Source organism: Perognathus longimembris, chromosome 19 (genome assembly GCF_023159225.1).
Source record: "Perognathus longimembris pacificus isolate PPM17 chromosome 19, ASM2315922v1, whole genome shotgun sequence".
Lineage (NCBI taxonomy): Eukaryota > Metazoa > Chordata > Mammalia > Rodentia > Heteromyidae > Perognathus > Perognathus longimembris.
In genome coordinates this window covers 39,823,775-39,842,636 of record NC_063179.1, presented here as the reverse complement: position 1 = coordinate 39,842,636, position 18,862 = coordinate 39,823,775, and the positions used below count along the sequence as shown (strand labels likewise).

The 18,862-nt window shown below is 43.0% G+C and overlaps 1 protein-coding gene across 3 annotated transcripts in view; it reads left to right on the top strand.

Annotated features, from left to right (window-relative positions):
• Adamts6 (ADAM metallopeptidase with thrombospondin type 1 motif 6) overlaps nucleotides 1-18,470 on the top strand; it is a 217,360-nt gene extending 198,890 nt beyond the window's left edge. For 2 of the 3 annotated variants that reach the window (XM_048368168.1, XM_048368166.1), the window contains one exon: nucleotides 4,925-8,016. In XM_048368168.1, the coding sequence (XP_048224125.1) occupies nucleotides 4,925-5,034 (110 nt within the window). In that variant the 3' untranslated portion in view covers nucleotides 5,035-8,016. Of the gene's footprint in view, nucleotides 1-4,924; nucleotides 8,017-18,459 lie in introns of those variants that run through there. The other variant, XR_007214095.1, reaches the window with a different exon arrangement.
• The last annotated feature ends 392 nt before the right edge of the window (nucleotides 18,471-18,862 follow it).

Here is an 18,862-nt window from a genome sequence, read left to right as displayed (position 1 = left end):
AGTATTGCTGTTGCATTGGTTCACCTTTTACCCTTTGTCTCTCCATTTTGATGTTCCCCTTCCCTTCCCTGGCTCCAATAAACATATATACAATGCCCAGGGTACCCAAATCAGTTACAGGGTGCACTGCTCTTATAGTAGTGAATAATGTCCCAGGTGAGACTTGTGATTTCCTCCTTGGCTAAGATGTATAAAATGCCAAGGCCTCAAGTGCAATTTTATCAAGAAGAGCTCACAAAGGACACCTCCCCAACCATGCACCATGCTCATGTCCGCCTTCCCATTTCGTCAGGTAGTCTGTCAGATACTTTTATTTTTTAATCCAAAAGATATGCCTTAGGTGCTTAATTCCTAACTCCACTTACTATGTTCATCCGAGTCTCATAAACAGCTTAGAGGCACAGAGAATCTATGATACGGTTCTACAAAGATAGACACTGAAGGGTCCACTGTGGTTGTGGAAAGATCTGTGTGTATGTACATGTAGTGGTATAGTTGGCAAGCTCTAGAGTGTTTGGTGAATGAAATGCTAAAGCACTCCATTTGAGGAGCTGGCCTTCTCTTCTCTAGGCCAAATCAAGACTTCAAAGTTAGAATGAATTTGAATCCAACTGCACCCTAATTGTGTAAGGCTTTTGAAAGCATATCTTTTAGATCAGTGTTTTTGAAGACTAATGTAAAGCACCTGGGGGAAAAAATCTCATTGGCACATCAGTGATAAGTAGATTCATGTGCTGCCTATGAAACAGGTTGTCTAATTTCGTCATTCAGCTCTACTAAAGCCTAGTTTTCCAATAAGAACCACACCAATATGTGTGGCAAGTTATTTACAGTCATAATAATAGATTGAATTCATATCACAGGACACAGGGGCTGGCTTCAGATACTTGATGTGTTTCCAAAAATTTTGGCATACTCTATCAATTGATTTTTTTTTCTACTAGAATTCTTTGGTCTTGGGGAGTGTGTGTGTGTGTGTGTGTGTGTGTGTGTGTGTGTGTGTGTGTGTGTGTTAAGCAGGAACAGAATAGAATGTAAAAGGAGAGACTAGTTAACTCCACAAAATGTGTCCTGGAAACAATATAAGCTGGATGCTGGTGGCTCCTGTCTGTAATACTAGCTACTTAGGAGGCTCAGATCTGAGGATTGCAGTTTGAAGCCAGCCTGGGCAAGAAAGTCTGTGAGAATCTCCAACAAACTACTCAGAAAAAGCCAGAAGTTGTGCTGTGGCTCAAGTGGTAGAGCACTAAGCCTTGAGCAAAAGAAGTTCAGGGGTAGTCTGAGTTCAGGCCCTGAGGTCAGGCCCCGGGACCAGCAAAAAAGAAGGAAGGAAGGAAGGAAGGAGAGAGAGAGTGCGGGAAGAATGGAGGGGAAGGAAGGAAGGAAAGAAAGAAGGAAAAGAAAGAAAGGAAGGAAGGAAGGAAGGAAGGAAGGAAGGAAGGAAGGAAGGGAGAAGGAAGGAAGGAAGGAGAGGAAGGAAGGAAGGAAGGAAGGAAGGAAGGAAGGAAGGAAGGAAGGAAGGAAGGAAGACAGACTATAATAAGGACCTCTTCCTCTTCCAACATCCTTACAAGAAAAAGGTTGACAGAGTGTGGTGCCATTCTCCTCCCAGGAGAGTGGTTAGCTGGGATAGCCAGTACGCCCAGCTGATAGTGGGACAGAAAAAAACAAACTTTTTCCTCTTAAAATCTACAACCCTTATGGCTCAGATTCCATGTTTTTAAAATATAGGAAAAGGGTTAGGGATGTAGGCCAGTGGTAGAGTGCTTACATAGAATGAGAAGAATATGATAGCAAAGATCAAAACTCGTAAGGCAGATGTATTTATACAAAATCCCAACAACCTACACAGGAAGGTCATGAGTTAGAGGCCAACATGGGCTACATAGGGAGACCCTGTCTCCCTTAGAAGAGGGAGGAGGAGGGAAGAGGAAGGGGGAAGTGAATAGAAAGAAGAGGAGGAGGAAGGAGAAGAAGGAAGAGACCTAATGGATTTATTGAGTAGATCTATTAGTATTTATTTTTAGATAAAAATACTAAAAATAAAACTTGGGTATAGAGAAAATTTTAAGTAGTACCCAGAGAACAATGTCAACTTATCATCATTCCTGTATTAAAACACATTTTTGTGATTGTTTTGATTTCAGTGGGAAAATGTAATTGGTGTACAATTTTCCCAGATTTTTTTTAACAAAAGTTAGCTGTATTATGTATTGACTCAAGAGTAGAAGACAAAGAACTGACTTCATGATTGTAATGGGTTTTGAGAATGAGGAAGAGCAGTGAAAGGATAAGCTGTGTGATTAGGACCCCTCAACTCCATCAGGAGCAAGTCAATCCAAGCCTAGAATAAAGCACCCCTCTCTAGCCAAGCTAAAACTGACAGTGCCCAGCCCGAATGCACCAACCCAATTTAAAACAGGTCTCTAAAATATTGTTAATCTTTCTTAGTTTAAAAATATTTATTAAGCAGATGGGTTACAGTTACATAGTCAAAGAGAACATTCCCTTTTGGACAAAGTCCTCCCTTGCCTTGTTCTTTCCCAGTTCCCCCCCCCCCATCCCACCAGAAGCTGTATAGCTCATTTTTAATATGGTGTCCAGTGAGTGCCATGGCTGCATTTGTTTGCCCTTTGTCCCTCCATTTCTATATTAATGTTTTGAAGATACTTTCCATAATATACCATTAAAATTTCTTGATGTACCTAAACATTATCTGTCTACTCGTGCAAACGGATGAAAGGTAGGAAGCAATAATTCTGGCTACTCTAAATGACTGAAACAACTGGATTTGTATTTTCAGGGCAGTATTTTCCCAGAAGCAATTCAAATATCACATTCCCATTGAGAAGTTTAGAGTTTAACGCCTTGCTTCCTTCCCATCTTCTGACAATAAGAGACATTAGTTCAATCTCCTACACTTACCATTTGTTTTCTATGCAGTTGCTCTATTTGATAAACCTGTAGTCACCTATGTTCCATGGTAAACTGAATAATCACTCTTTGAGACAAATGGAAAAAGAAAACTTAGAAACAGAGAAGTGATTGCTTCACAAAGGTAGTACACAGCAAAGCTAGTATTAAATCCAGGCAGTCTGGCTTCTAATTTTATGTCCTTGTACTATTAAAACAACCAGTTCTCATCTATCTGTTTATCAGCTAAATCATTTTTATATTTTGGCAAAGAAGGTTAAAGCCAAAGTTTACTTTTGTATTTTAAACAGTCTTACAAAAAGACCTGTTGCAGAGCATAATGTGATTTGGGACTGAAGTTGAGTGATTTTTGTATTACCAGGGGTAGGCTCAGCTTTTCTCACCGCTTCTCACATAGACTTCTTGGTAACTGTGCTAAAAAATGTTCCTACAAAATATGCATATTCATATTCTAACATTTGTGGGGGGCTGGGTATGTTTGCTGATCATGACTAGAGAGGAGAAATAAGATATAATACTAATTACCTCTAGCTTAAAATATGTATTCTTTTCACCTCAGATTCACATGGGATCCACCAAATACTATCCAATTTTTAGTACAAAGTTTAAAGAATATTTTTTGTACTTCTTAACCATCATTCAGCCAAAATTCAAATTTACTGAAACTCCTAATGTGAAAAGTTTCTGTTCAAATTTCTAAATATTATTCTCTTTGAAAATCAAATCTTGAGTAAGTGGCAGAGTTTATGTGTTTAGAGGATTTGAGGATTCCAGTTTCAAATTTTAAGACTGTCATTGAAAGGGATTTTAAAGTGGGATCCGGAAGATTGTTACCGTACATTTCTAATAAGAAGAACTGGAAACTTGCCCATTTATTTGCATTTAATTTCTCCATGTGTATCCCATGCATCAGATATTAGTTCCTTAGAGCTTTAGTGGATTTCTGAAGGGGGTGGGGGGAAATGCAAGCAGTGCCCCACCTGAATGCTTATTGCCTTAGATCGTTTACCCAGGATGCTTCCATAGAACCAACCTGGGCAAAACGAGGGTGGGACTTGGTTTCTTGGGCGTGTATAAGCATTTCATTACTAAGATGAGAAAGTCCTTCTGCATCTCCAGGTGGAAGGATGCCGAATCTGGAGAAGAACATGGCTGCCACTGTGAGCCGCGGTGGACTGGCGTGGCTGGTGGGGGGGGGGGGGGGACCGGCAGCCACCTCTGCACGCAGCCTCTGGTGGAGGGGGAGACGGCATTGATTCACCTTCTGGCTGCAACCGCTGCAGACTGCAACTGTGGCAATTCTAGCACTGAGGAGAAAATACACATAGGAAAAAAGGAGGCCATGTCTCACTTCCAAATTAAAAAAAAGACATTTCTACATGTTTCCATAACCCACAGACTGCTGCCATTTGAGGCCAACCCCTCAAAGCTTTCCTCTTTGTCTAGTGCAGTGGCGGAATCTAGGCCACGGTCAGCAATCCTTTTCATTCACTCAGGCCCGTCCCTTGCCTCACAGATGCAGAGATTCTCTTGAGACGAGACGTGGACTTTGGTATCAAACAATACAACTCATGTTTGATTTTGGATAACCTTGCACTGTTGAATAAAATAGCCCTTGAGAAAGAAGCAATAAAAGCTCTGTAAGAAAAATGACTCATGTTTCCAAGCTGTCTAAAGTGATCACTTATCCCAACAAATGGTAATTCTTTCAAGACGCAGTGGGCACGCACCATACTTATAAACGTCTGGAAGGAAAACCTTGCAAACTTATTTAAAAAAAAAATTGTGCTAAACCATACCAAAAGAATGTTTCTGCTAGGCTGTACCGGACAGGGCATGCTGAAAAAACAAAAACAAAAACCACATGAATATGCACGCCAAGGTGGATTGGGGGAGCGGATCCTTGCTAAGCATCCAGGCCCGTCAGCTTGTTTATGTACTTGTTTATGTGTCCCTAATTGTTTTCCATTTTCTGCCCCCATTTCATTAGAGTGCAAAGATGTGAACAAAGTGGCTTATTGCCCACTGGTGCTGAAGTTCAAGTTCTGCAGTCGAGCATACTTCAGACAGATGTGTTGTAAGACCTGCCAAGGACACTGACCCACGGAAAGCCAGAGAGAGAGAGAGCCTTGTCATTTCATCGTGGAAATGCATCCATGGAGGAGAGCCACCCCGAGGAAGAGGACTGATGTCCTTGCAAAAGCATTACCCTGTGGAAAACGTAACCACTGGTCAGCCCTAGCTGACAGGAATTCAATATTATTTTAACTTCTGTGAAGTGGGATTTATTGATCCAAAGTGCTGGACACGGTATTAGGAGGGAATGCCAGATTGGAGAGATCCAAACAACACAGGGAGACTTGCTTACTGTGGAGCGTTTGTGTTCTTTCGAGTAAATCCAATAGCCTGTTTACCTCCTTGGACCATTAAGATAATTTTTATTATGGACTTAGCAATGACACTGAATCCATTTGTATTTAAAACTGTTTAAAATGTAGCTGTTATGACTTGGTTAACTATGGAAGTAAAGAAGATTCAGAATTCTTAAGTCATAGCTTAAAAAATATTTACTATACTTTATCTCACTACAACAGCACCACCATTTAAATTATAAAATGGGCTTTGAACTGTAATTTAAGGACCAATTATAAATCAAAAGTAATGGAAGTTTGTATTCTTCTCCTCCATTCCACTTAATTTCCTTAGGAATAATCCCCCTGTTCTGAACACTGCTGTGAGCCATATATAAAACTATATTAACGTGGACAATGAGGGACTTAGTTTAAAGCAAAGCATCGGTTGCTGCAGCTGTGCAAGTCTATAAATTCAGTGTGCAAGTGAAGCTGAGATTTCCATTAAAAACTTTAAGAGAAAAACATTTCAGTTTCATCCAGAAGCCAGACCTGTGGTATGGTGGAGACTGAAGTACCCGGCCCCTCACTACTACCACCATACCCCACAACATGCCTTATTTTTCACTTGAGTCTCCCTGCCACCCCCCCCCCCAAACTCATTGTGTTTACATTCTCACCAGCCACACAACAGCTTCTGCCTTGATTGTTGCGCGCATGCCCAGCCTAATGAGATGATGCCAGACACAAGATAGGCCGCCTCGGCAGCAACCAGGCAGCCCCTTTTGCAATTTGCTGACAATTATGATGCGTTCCAGATGTCCCTTCTTTGATATGGTAGAAGGGCATTTATTTCTATGAGAGCAAGTGTGCGTGTGTGTGCGTGTGTGTGCACAAGCTCAGGCGCTTGAGTATATGGATAGATGAGTGTGCTTGCATATAAATGTGCTATTTCTTTGAGTTTGAAAGTAGGCAAGGGACAACAACCAAAGAAGAAAAACTCACCAACACTAGAGCTCATATGGCGTAATTCTAACCATCATCCTACCAAGGATTTAGTATTTTTTTAAAAAATGGATACTGTCTTGTTACTGTCGATTAAATGTGAAGCCCAGTTTCTTGGGCAAGTCAAATTCTAGAAGGTCATCCACCTAAATTAAAATGACTAGCCCCTATCTTCACATCCTGCTCACCCAAAGAGTCAACAGCTAGATTTTTTTTAAAGGGTACTCTTTATAGTAACACTTTGTACTTGAATACTCTGTAGCTCATAGCAGGTTCTTGATGAATGTGCTCTGTGTTTAACAGGCCTCTTTTGGTGTACATGTGTATAGATCATGCTTGCACCAAAACGAAATGGCTACTTTGTAAGCATAGTATGTACAGTTGAAAAGCATGTGTCCTACACACCATGATTCGTTGTTGTTTTTTTTTTCAAGAAGGAAAAGAAACTGAGATATGAAATGTCACCTAATCTTCCAGGTTTGCTGCGGCTAGATGGCACTGGCTTGTTTTCTGTACATTCCTTCACAACCACCCACCTCTCGTGCCCTGCCTGTCTCTCAGTATCGCAGTTCCCATCCCTGAGTTCTCCAGAAAGATCTCTTGATACACAAGAGATACTGTTAAACCCTATCTATGTAGCTGCCCTTGGAAGACCAACCCAAGCGCCATGTTAGCTAATTGGGGAAGAAAAGCAGCCCGTGGGCAGTGCAGTTGAAGCTTGAATTCCCTCTTGATCCTTTTTCAAAGAACCATTAACTTGGTGCTAATGTGCCCTGGTGAAATTAAATAAAGCATACGTGGTTTGTGTGGCCGTTTAGGCATAGGTTTCCTATCTACATCTGATTGTCATTAACACAAATAGCAGCACATTTTTTTTTTTATTTCTAGAAGATACAATACTGACCAAAGGTCCTACTTTATCCCCACTTGGAAGCTAATACCATCAGGGCTGACCCATGGCTCCTTGCAGTGCCTCGCGGCGGGAAAGGGGATCGAGGCCTGAGTTCCCGCTGGGGTGATCCCTGCCCTGGAGCATAGCTTGCCTTTCAAGATGCCACAAAGCATAGAATGTAATAGGATTCAACATTTTCAGGTAGGCCCTGAGTTTCCACCTGAACTGGTTAAAAGGAAAAAGAAGAAGAGAGAAAAGACAAACATATTCCACAACACGTTACAGTATCACTGCTACTGTCGCCACTCAGGTAGCTCCAGGAAGCCCTACTCCTACACCATAACAACAGGCTCTTCCGTGGAGGCTCAGCTGCCCTGGAAGATGTCCAAAGGCTCTGACATCTGCTTCGGGAACCCCAGGGAAACTGATACCATGGCTGAGCGCAGTCTCTGACATTGGTATAATAGTCTACCAAAAAAAAAAAAAAAAGAAAGAAATGCAAACATACCCAAATGATTGAATCCCTAGAGCTACATGAGACTTACAGTATATCCCATTAGGAACTTTTCTATTTGAGTGAATGTCACGTTAAGTATCCTTGATAATACAGAATGGAATTACCTTTGTATCATTGTGATTAGTTGTTGCTTATTATTTTATATGCAGTATTAATGTGGTACACTGTTACTGGTTTTTTTTTTTTGCTTTTGTAAATTATATTCTAATTTATTGCCATGTTTCCTAACACTTGTCCTACATTCATTCTCTTGCTTGTAATGAAAATGAAAAAAAAAAAAGTCATTGTAACACTTGATGGAGTGAAATTCCACACCAGGCACAGATTTTTAAAATATAGATAATTTAGTAAAAATAAAAAATTCAGCTTGTAAGAATAATACAGTGAAAGTGGTCTGTTTCCCAAAAAGCTTGCATTAAACTCAGTGAAAGGAATCCCTGCCTTGGGATATCACATTTATATTATCTGAATTATACAGCTTGAAATAACCATGATATGTTTTTAAAAAAAATTTTTTTGTTCGTTGTGGGGCTTGAACTCAGGGCCTAGGCCCTGTCCCTTAGCTTCTTTGTGCTCAGGGCTAGCATTCTACCACTTGAGCTACAGCAGCACTTCCTGTTTGTGAGTGGTTATTGGATAAGAATCTCACTGCGACTTTTCTGCCTGGGTTGGCTTTGAACCATGATCCTCAGATCTCAGCCTCCTGAGTAGCTATGATTTCAGGTGTGAGCCACTGGCACCCGCTACCATAATACCATTCTTGGGGATTGCTCTTATTTGAGGCTATTTTAGTCCTATCTAGATGCAAGGGCATTAGGATTTTCATTCAAACTACACCTGCAGAACAGCCAAGTATTCAGCAGCCAGTTACTCTGAGGCTAGAAAGGAAGTTCATTTGGCCATTGCCACACATCTTCATTCTGTACACAACTCTTTCCTTCCTTCTTTGCTTACCCTGTAAATTCTTCAGGTGAGGACCAAGGAATGCATCCTGACGGATTTTTCTACAGAGACTGAACAGGGGACATAGAAGCATGATGGACACACTGTTCACACACTTCCTGTTAAGTCAATAGTGACCTAATAGTGTTTGTTGAATTGAAGGATACAATAATATAAAAGGGTAATTTTATATATGTATTATTTGTTTATACTTTTTGATATAAAAACCTTTTAAATCTGTGTGACCTTCCTAGATGCTTAACTACTTAATACTTTAATGACAACTTCATATATATGTAGAAAATCTAAGCATCATGCTCCTTTAGTCCAGTATCTCCATGCCCCATACAAACACACACACACACACACACACACACACACACACACACACACACTCACGCACACTCATACATTAAAGGTAAACTAGGTTTGGTGATGAACACCTGTAACCCCAGGACTCAGGAAGCTAAGACAGGAGAATCAGGAATTTGAGATCAGCCTGTGCTTTGTGGTGAGTCCTGTCTCAAAAAATAAATAACAACAAGAACAGAAGTCAGGTTTGGTCAAGTAAGATAATTAGGGTTAGAAGTATATTTCCCCTAGATCACCCTAGGAGCAAAAAGTGGCTCAAGTATTGCAAATGCTCAGTTAATGGGGTGATCGTGATACCAATGGTTGGTTCTCCTGGGTATCACTGTGTTTGCAAAGGCTAGTCCTGCTGGGGGTTGGGGCTGGGGACTACCGAGAGAGAGGGCTTGCTTTAACTTAAGATTCCTCAGATTGGAGTGTATCTTTCCTTCCATGTTTTATGCTTTGCGGGACATGCCTCCTCCTTTGAAGTGTCTAAAGGGTGATACTGTACTAAGGGTACTAACTCCATGGACAATCGGCCTCCCATGGAGAGTTTGCCACTTCCTAGGGAACACTAATGCCATTCTAAAGATTTTATACTCCCTAAGGCTCCTAGTTACCTTGGCTCCTAGTTTTGGAGGTTTAAGCCCTTGGCTAGCAGCCTCCATCGATTTCAGGCCTGTGGCAAGAGAGAATGTGATAGGAGAAGGGTATGGTGGAAGAAAGCTGCTCATCTTATAGAGCAGCCCGGAAGCAGGGAGGAGACAGGATATAGCCCCAGATAATATACTTCAGTGACCTTCCTCCAACTAAGCTCCACTTTCCAAAGTTTCCATCACCTCCCGATAATGCCAACAAATCATGAATCCATCCACTGATTAGGTCAGAGCCCTTTCAGTCCTGTCAACTGTCAGCAGTTGACTCCACTAGCTGAGACCAAAGGGGAATAGGGAGACATATCTATCTACTTCATAGAGGTAGAGGAAACATAATCTCACCAACTCCAGGCCTCCCAGAGCTGAGAGTACATTCTTCCTCAGGCCATCAGAAGACCATTTCAACTAGAACAAAGCTGACGCACTCTTGAAAAGGGCCTGGTCTGTGTGACCAGTAAGGGCAGTTGTTAGTGGCATGTCAGCTTTTGGGTCCACAGTCTTTCACTTTTATTGAATGTCTACTGTCAGAACAGTATTAGGAGACAGGACCACTGAAATCCCAAGCAAAGGTGGCAATAGAAGGTACCAATCCAGAGTTACTCAAGGACAGTCTGAGCCTCTGTCTGGAGAATGACACAGAGACTGTCATTCTCTCATATAGTTCATAGATGTGAGTACCTATGGGCCCAGGTCCATTAAATGTTCAGCACATGGTATCTCTTAGAATGAGCTACAGCAAAACTAAGAGGATGCTATTATGCATCCCTATGTACAAGTGCCAGAACTGAGACTTGGACAGGTTGGACCAGAGGTCAGGGAACCAATTAGAGGAGCGTCAAGCTCCTTAACTCACAGAGGAGGAGCTGCCTGGTCTGCACTTGGATTAAGAAGTTGAGAAGAATGCCCCAATGTCAGAGAGAAACTGATTCATCCGGCCTGAAGAAATGAGGCCCTCCTTCTTGAAAAACAATGGACATGAGGTCATGGGAGGGGCTTCGGAGGTCAGACAAGGGTGGAGCTTAGGGCTCCTGTCTTGGTAGGTGCTGGTGATAAGTATGGGAATTCTTGTGTCTGCTGACTGGTCCCAAAGTGGTATCTAAGCCTGTAGATTGTTTGTGGGAAGGGGAGCAAGGGGAGGTCAGAGATTGTCTGGGATGAAAGATGACCGCCACAGAGGTCAGTTGCCAAACACTTGCACACAAAGCGTGCCCTTCTCTTGCTGTGAGCCACAGAGGCCTTCCCTGCCTGAAAGTCCTCTACATCATTTTCAGACGTACCAAATGGCCTAGCTGACCCATTTCAGCACAAGTGGAGTAGAAGGATTCCAAGATTGACTTCAGAAGAAATTCCTAGGAAGAAAGGTGGGTTTCTCTCTATTTAAGTCTGAGAAAGACCACTGGGACTCGAAACTTAGGCCATCGGGTTTCCGCCAGCAAGAACATTCTTTGACCTGTGGTGGGTCCACAGAATAGAACCAGGTGTTCTTTCAGCCCATGCCAGAATGTATTGGCCGCCCAAGTGGCCTCCAGTCTCCACCCCACCATGGGGCTTTAGCTGGCCTTCTACCAAACAGCTGTTCTGGGAGCCACAGGTGGCCACCCACGTCCATGCCCGGCCCAGCAGCTGCTCTGGCCTAACCCAGCCTGGCAAGATATGATCTGCTGCCCTTCTGCCCCAACTTCTCCCTGAGCCAGGTCACTCTGGGTACTAGGGAAACAGAAAGCTAAAGCTTAATTAAATATGCTCTGTTTGTGGCCCAAAGACAATCAGAATTTATGCTATTGCTCTTCTTTCCATAACATGTTTTTGTGTTTTGTAAAACCCTTCCAATTAATCTTACATCAATGAATAGAACTTAATTCTGTTTCCCATACATTTTGTCTTGGGAGACTATCCTAGGTGCCCTAGGTAATACTGACATAAAAGATCAATATTTGACATATGGACACTCAAAGAGCAGTAAAAAGTAATTTGGTTCAGAGCTTTAAACTTTAAAATAAAATATAAAAAGTATAATCCTGAGATAGGTATGAGAGAGGTATGTGATGAAAAAAATACAGACTATCATTTGATTTAAACAAAACAAGAAAAAATGAAATAAAGTGTCCTATATACTTTTGATTAAAAAGAAGCCATAGTTAAAATAACGAAAGAAGATAATAACCTGGTAACCCATTTGGATCTGAAAAACTTCTAAAGGGCATGATAGGCCGAAAAGACACGATTACCTGATGGGCTTAGTGTGTGTGTGTGTGTGTGTGTGTGTGTGTGTGCGCGTGCGCGCGGCGCGTGCGCGTGCACTCGCTCCCATTGGAAGGGAGTGGTGAGATCCACTGCTTCTATCACGCATTTAATCACAATTGTAGATATTATGTGTACAGACTATGCTGTATTCCGTGAGCGAAAACAATCCATCGAGGCACAACTTAAGATGGGAATGGGTTTTTTTTTTACAAAGCAACTTTATTTACAACCTAAAACCCAGAACCCAAACAGCCCTCTGCCTCCAAATGCTGGCCTGCGACAACTTTGTCCTGGGCTAGTTACCCAGAACTGAGGCCTGCCCTGACCTCCGAACCTGCAACCTTTCACCTTCAAACCCCCAACCCTCCAAAGGAGGGAGCTTCTTTCTAGTCCCCTTCCTGCAGGCCTCACCTGTATGGCCTCAGGCCTCCCCACAGGCCTTCCGCCTCTCCTCAGACTTCGAACCTCTCCACAAGCCTCAGGCTCCAAGCTCCTGCCTCCACAGGCCTCAGACTCGGTCTCCTGGGCTGCTCAGCTCCAAGCTCTCTGTCTGCTTGGCCTCAGGCTCTGGGCCCACAGGCCTCAGGCTCTGGACTTCCCCACAGGCCTTAGGCTCCGGGCCCCTCCACAGGTCTCAGGCTCTGGACTTTCCCCACAGGCCTCAGGCTCCGGGCCCCTCCACAGGCCTCAGGCTCTGGACTTCCCCACAGGCCTCAGGCTCTGGGCCCCTCCACAGGCCTCAGGCTTCCTTCATCCAGCAGGCACCAGGCTCAGCTTAGCTCTGCTCTCTGTCTGCTCTCCTTGGGCCTCCAGCTCTCTTCTGGCCTCCACTCTCAGCAGGCCTCTGCTCTCAGGCCTCCGTTCTCTGCCAGTCCAGACTCGGGCCTCCCCAGGTTATTACAACTATTCCCTATGTCTGGCATAAAAATCAACACGTTGGAACTTAACTATCCAAATGAATGCTGTTCCCCTCCATGTAACCCCAGAGATCACTTTGTCCTCATTGCAAAAGTCATCCTTCAAAGACTTTCTAACATTGCTTCTTCAGAGACCTTCTCTAATAGGATGGAGCTGATTTGTGACAACAAACCAACGAAAACCCCGAACTCACTCCAGACCAGCTTTGGTGAGTAATTTGCATGGAAGAATTTTTGCCAAAAATAGCTTGTAGATTATGACAAATAAGACTGTAGAAAGGAATTTCAAATGTGCTTTTGAACAAGCAACTACTTTGAAAAGATTTCATTCATTTGTATACAAAAGTTCCAGTTTAACAAAAGGTTCCCCCATACTACCAGTGCTGCTAATTTCCTTCCTCTTTCTTTTCCTCTTCCTCTTCCTCCTTCTCCTCTTCTTCTTCCTCTCCTCCTCCTCCTGTTCTTTCTCTTCCTCCTCCTCCTTCTCCTTTTCCTTGTCTTTCTCTTCCAACCTCTTATTCATCACTATCACTTTTATATTAGATATACAGGAGAAGATTTCATGGTTACAGCTCCACATATGTTTATACTGTACTCCAGTCAATTTCACCCTCCCATCACACTTCTCCCCACCCCCACCCCAGTAGCATTCCCAGAAGGCTTCCTTGTTTCAGTTTCATAGTTGCAAATAATCTAGTTTGGTATTTAACCTTCTTTCTCCTCCCTGACAGAACAACCTCCTCTTGTTAGTCCCCACCCAGTCTAAAAATTTTGTCTAAAATTTGTCTAAAAATCACTGGCGTTGCTTCATCGTTCAGTGTGAAATCCATATCCTGCAATGTTTTGCTATTTCCCGTTCTAAAATTAGCAGGAACCTGGACCACCTAGATGGTGTGGTCTTCTGGATCAGGGTGAAGAAAGATCTCTATCTGACCTCACCAAGGATTGAGTAAAATTTAAACCCTGGAAGCCAAATCATTTGGCTGGAAATTAGCAAAGTGCTAATCTCACCTTCCTGGAGTCTCTAAAAGAAACACTTTCCTTCCAGACAGCTAATTAACTGAGATCTGTCAGCAACATTAATGAAGCTACCCCGAGAATGGAAGACTTGGAGTTTGTCTGTTTCTTGGCCACTGATGGAACTATACAAATGCACCCCCATTGCATACTAATACAAATACACCCCAATGCTTACATTCAGTGTACATCTGTGTAATGTCATTGTTTCCCACTTATTTGCATGATGCTTCCGAAATAAATCTGTCATTTGACTAGCAGAATGGTCGTCCTTGAGCAATGAGCTGAATCTTCTAACTTGCTGTGCTACTATGTAAACAAATGTCTATGAGAGTGAATGCAACTATTGTAAAGAATTCCAAGAGTGAATCATTTGACGACAGTAAGTATTTCCTACTTATGTAAATTTTTACTTGGGTTTTTTTTAAGTAGACATGTACACATATCAAGATACAAACTAAATATTATTTCCCAGCATTTTTGCTAGAACTTACCTGACAAACATATAAAAAAAAAAAAACACAACAAATCAGGGCTGGGAATATGGCCGAGTGGCAAGAGTGCTTGCCTCGAATACGTGAAGCCCTGGGTTCGATTCCTCAGCACCACATGTACAGAAAACAGCCAGAAGTGGTGCTGTGGCTCAAGTGGCAGAGTACTAGCCTTGAGCAAAAGGAAGCCAGGGACAGTGCTCAGGCCCTGAGTTCAAGGCCCAGGACTGGCCAAAAAAACAAACAAAAAACCCCAAATCATTTTAAATTTATATTCTCTCCCTCTCCAATCCCCAGTGTTTACAAGGCTCTGTGGCCTTGTTATTCAATGTCTGTGGCTCTGCTGAGCTTTGCAGTCTGTATAGAAAGAGACCCCGGGTTGTAAAACCCCTCTCCTATGTCCCCTTCAGTCCACAAGCCCATTGCAAAATTTTCAGCTATCACCACTAGGAATTAATAATTCATTGCCACCAGGGAATATGTGGAATAAAATGTATAATTACAATTTATCTTTGGATGGCCATTGGTGGTCCATGCCTGTAATCCTAGCTAGCTACCTAAGGAGAGCTGAGGATCATAGTTTGAAGCCAGCCTGGGTAGAAAAGTCCATGAGAGTCTTTTCTCCAACTAACCACCAAAAGGCTGGAAGTGGAGCTGTGGCTCAAATAGCAGAGTGTCATCCTTGTGTAAAAATGCTAAGAGATAGCCCCCAGGCTCTGAGTTCAAGCCCAAGAACTAGCACACACACAAGAAGATATCTCTGTGGTGAGATATGTTTGCAAAAAGCTTTCAAATAGCTTTTTTTCCCCCTTACTGTTTCGGTGAATTACAGAGAGGGCAATACAACAAATGTGGTGAATGATGTTATTTGGTGAACATAGGTGATGAGTACCTGGGAGGAAAGAGTTCAGTCCCACAAAGCTCTGCCATGGAGAAAGAGGGAGGAAAGGAGATTACACAATGGGATTAAGCTCTCAGTCAAGAGTTTAATGCTCAGTTAACTGGTCTTTCCTTTTGTAAGCAGAAAAGCAAGTAAGGAGAGGAAAGCCAGGAGCCAGAGGTCCATGTCCTTCAGACAAAACAATGGCACACACAAGCAAACCTTGCATTCAGGAAGCAAAAATAGGAGGATTGTGAGTTTGAGGCCAGCCTGGGCAGTATAGAAAGTTCCAGGCCAGTGGGGCCATCCAGTGAGACACCATCTCAAAACTACAATAACAACAAAGTGTACATTTTAATATCCAAAGCAATACATTGTGCTTTCAAATTTCCTACAACTGCCTTTATTTCCCTTTGTCTTTGGTTTTTTTTTTCAGAGAAGGAAGATTTTAACTGCAAGTATATAACAAAAACAACCATGCAAGTGGCTTAAATATGAAGAAAGGCGGTTTCCAGGGAAGGCAGAAGTCCCCCAGCCCTTAGAGGCTCCTCTTCTGCTTTCTTTTGTCTATCCTCCTGTGCTCCTTTCATTTGCAGGGAACAGCCCAGACACCAGGAGCACAGGCTAACAGGATGGTTTCTGCAGGTTTGCCACTTTCCCTTGGAGAGCAAGAACGTTTAAGAGCCCCCCAGAGAATGAATCCCAGGGACACAGAAGCCAGAATTCAGCCACATGGGGAGAGGCCAGCTTAGGGGAGACTGAGCCAACTTGAAATACCTTTACCTCTGTAGCAAGGGACAGGGAATGGCTGTTAGTAGGGGCTGAGAAGCCACATGGGGGTCTCAGATAGATTTGTCAGGACTGTGTCTGAAGCCCGGTATTGGGGAACTAGTTGGTCAGAGCTCGCCAGGCTGAGGCCTGCACTGGCTACCAGGTGTATCTCCACAGCATAAGAAAAGCCTGGGGAGTTCTGGCCAAGTGAGGGGGATTTGTATAAATAACTAGCAAAGTCCCCTTGCAGTGCAAGGGAGCTTGAAGAAGCCTGGCCAGATGATATCATTGCTCTGTCTAGAGAAGCTTGAATAATCACCCATCATTGCGGCCCTCCAGTTGCATATTAACAATTACTCATCTTTATTAACTGCCGTATTGAATTATTCATGAAAGCAAGGGTTTTGAATCCCACAGACTTGGCCTTCCTTTACTACATAAAGGAAACTGTAACCACTCCTACTGAGAGAATTGTTACCGTAATTGAAAGGAGGAGTTTACTGCACCCAAGAGCTCCAGATAATGTCATAATCCACAGATTATTCTAAGCAACACTTTAAACCTGTTGTAGCCCAACCATTCCCGAAGCTGTATAGAAGACAAATTAGAAGGTGACATCAAAACTGAGGATAAAATGACTGAATAAAACTGTATATTAGACTCTTCCTTCTTCCAACTTAATGATGTTGGAAAAAACCCTGAAATTCTTCACGAATACATCCAGATGTAGAAAGGACTGACTAGGTAGTGCTAGGGGGAACAAACAAGGAAAAATGTCATCAAGAGCAGACATCCTTACATACCTCAGTTCAGAGACAAATGAAGTCCTGCTCCATGAAAACTAGAATGGCAACTGCTTACAACAATTAAACTTAGAATTGCCAGCAATTCCTCTGCAAGAAGAGGCTTGAAGACATGTTTCCACTCCCACATCGACTATAGCATTGCTCCCAGTAGCCACAAAGAGGACACAAGCCCGGAGTCCCTCCACAGACGAGTGGATGGATGGATCGTGGGGCTCACGTACACAGATGAGTCTTTAACCTTTGAAAAGAAGGATATTCTGACCCACCCTAGAGCATGGATGAACAATTAAGACATGACACTGAAATAAGCCAGACACACAGTACAAATACTACACAACTCCACTTACACGAGCTCTCTGGAGCCGACGAATTAATAGAGGCAGAAAGTAAAATGATAGTTGCCAGGAGCTATGGCAAGGGAGGAGAGGGTGGAGGGAGTGGGGAGAGGAAGTATTTAATGAACATAAAATTTCCATTGGAGAAGATCAAAAGTCCTGGAGACAAGTAGTGATGATTGCTTCTATTCAACGTAATGCTGTTTGACTATAAACACCGTGAAAATGACAAGTTTTATATCATGTATATTATACCAGGGAGATAAAAGATAAAAGAAAGAATAGGTGCATGTAATCCTAGCTACTCATGAGGCTGAGATTTGGTGAATGAGGTTCAAAGCCAGCCTAGGCAAGAAAGTTCATGAAACTCTAATCTCCAATTAACCACCAAAAAGCCAGATGTGGAGGGATATGGATTAGGTGGTATCGTGCTAGCCTTGATTTAAAAAATAAAAATAAAAGTTCACAGACAGTGCCTAGGCCTTGAATTCAAGGCCCAGTACTGGCACTAAAGAAGAAAAAAGAAAGAAAGTATATGTATATTATATAAAAGAAAGAAGACAACAGAGAAAGGAAAAAAGGAGGAAGGGAGGAAGGAAGAAAGGAAAAAGGAGGGGAAGACAGAAGGAAGGGGAAGTAGGAGGGGAAGGAGGGAGGGAGGAAGGAGGAGAAAGGAAAAAGGAAGGGAAAGGTGTAAGAACAAAGGAAGAGAAAAAGAAGAAAGGCTCCTAGGACTCGCCATGCTCTAAACCCTAAGACTATGTGTTGATTTGAGGGAAACAAGATGGTGGTCCCCATTCATCTAGTGGTGGCATGTCTTGTCATAACAGCCCTGTTCTTCCTGGCAGACATGCTCACTGTCACGTGAGTTGCATGGCCACGTGACCTGCAGTGGTTCCCGCTATGCAAGAGTCTACCCCTACCACCTTGCCTTTGAGTTTGGCCATATAACTCACTGTCCTCAGCCAATGAAATGTGAGCAACTGGACTCCTGGCCATTGGTAGTTGGCACTTTCTTTTTCCCCTCTGCCATGAAATTGGCTTGTCCCAATCAGATACCATTTGGGTGATTTCCATTTTGGATGCTCATTCCAGTGGACTTACATCCTTGAATGCTACATTCTATTTAGTAATGATATGACCCTTTTCCCTGCCTTTTCTTCTCTCTCTCATTTCTTCTTCTTCCCGAGGAAGGGGGACTGCCTTGTAAAAGCATCACCTTGGAGACAATGCTTACCCTGGGACGTTCCTGGCTCTGCAGTCCTGTGAGCAGGTTGTACTGAGGGTAGCTATTCTGAGATTCCATTGGGAAATCTTCCAAATGTATCTAGAGAACTGAAAAGAGGCCAGGCTCAGAGACGTATGCAATATCACTGGTGCTCTTGCCAGAGAACTGGGGGAAAGGCCATTGGTGCCCCGCCTTGAAGACGGAAGGCATTCTTCCCTACTGCCTGATCCCTGAACTTTTGTCTTCAGTCCTACTAAAAAATAGTGCCCTCCCTTGTTTCTAGCATCTTTTCCTCATCTATTATTCAGAATTGCTCTACTCTTTCCATCTGAGATGTCGAAGTTGCTAAATCTGGGTAGATCCTTCCCCAGTGTAATTCTGTAAGAATTTTTGCCTGTTCCCTTGGTGTCTGACCAAAATAGGTGCAGTCATGAGGACTAAGGCGGGCTGCTGGCCCTGGACTGCGGCTGTGGAGCAGATGGAGGGAAGAAACAAGGGCGAGAAACACTGAGGGGCCTGTGGCAG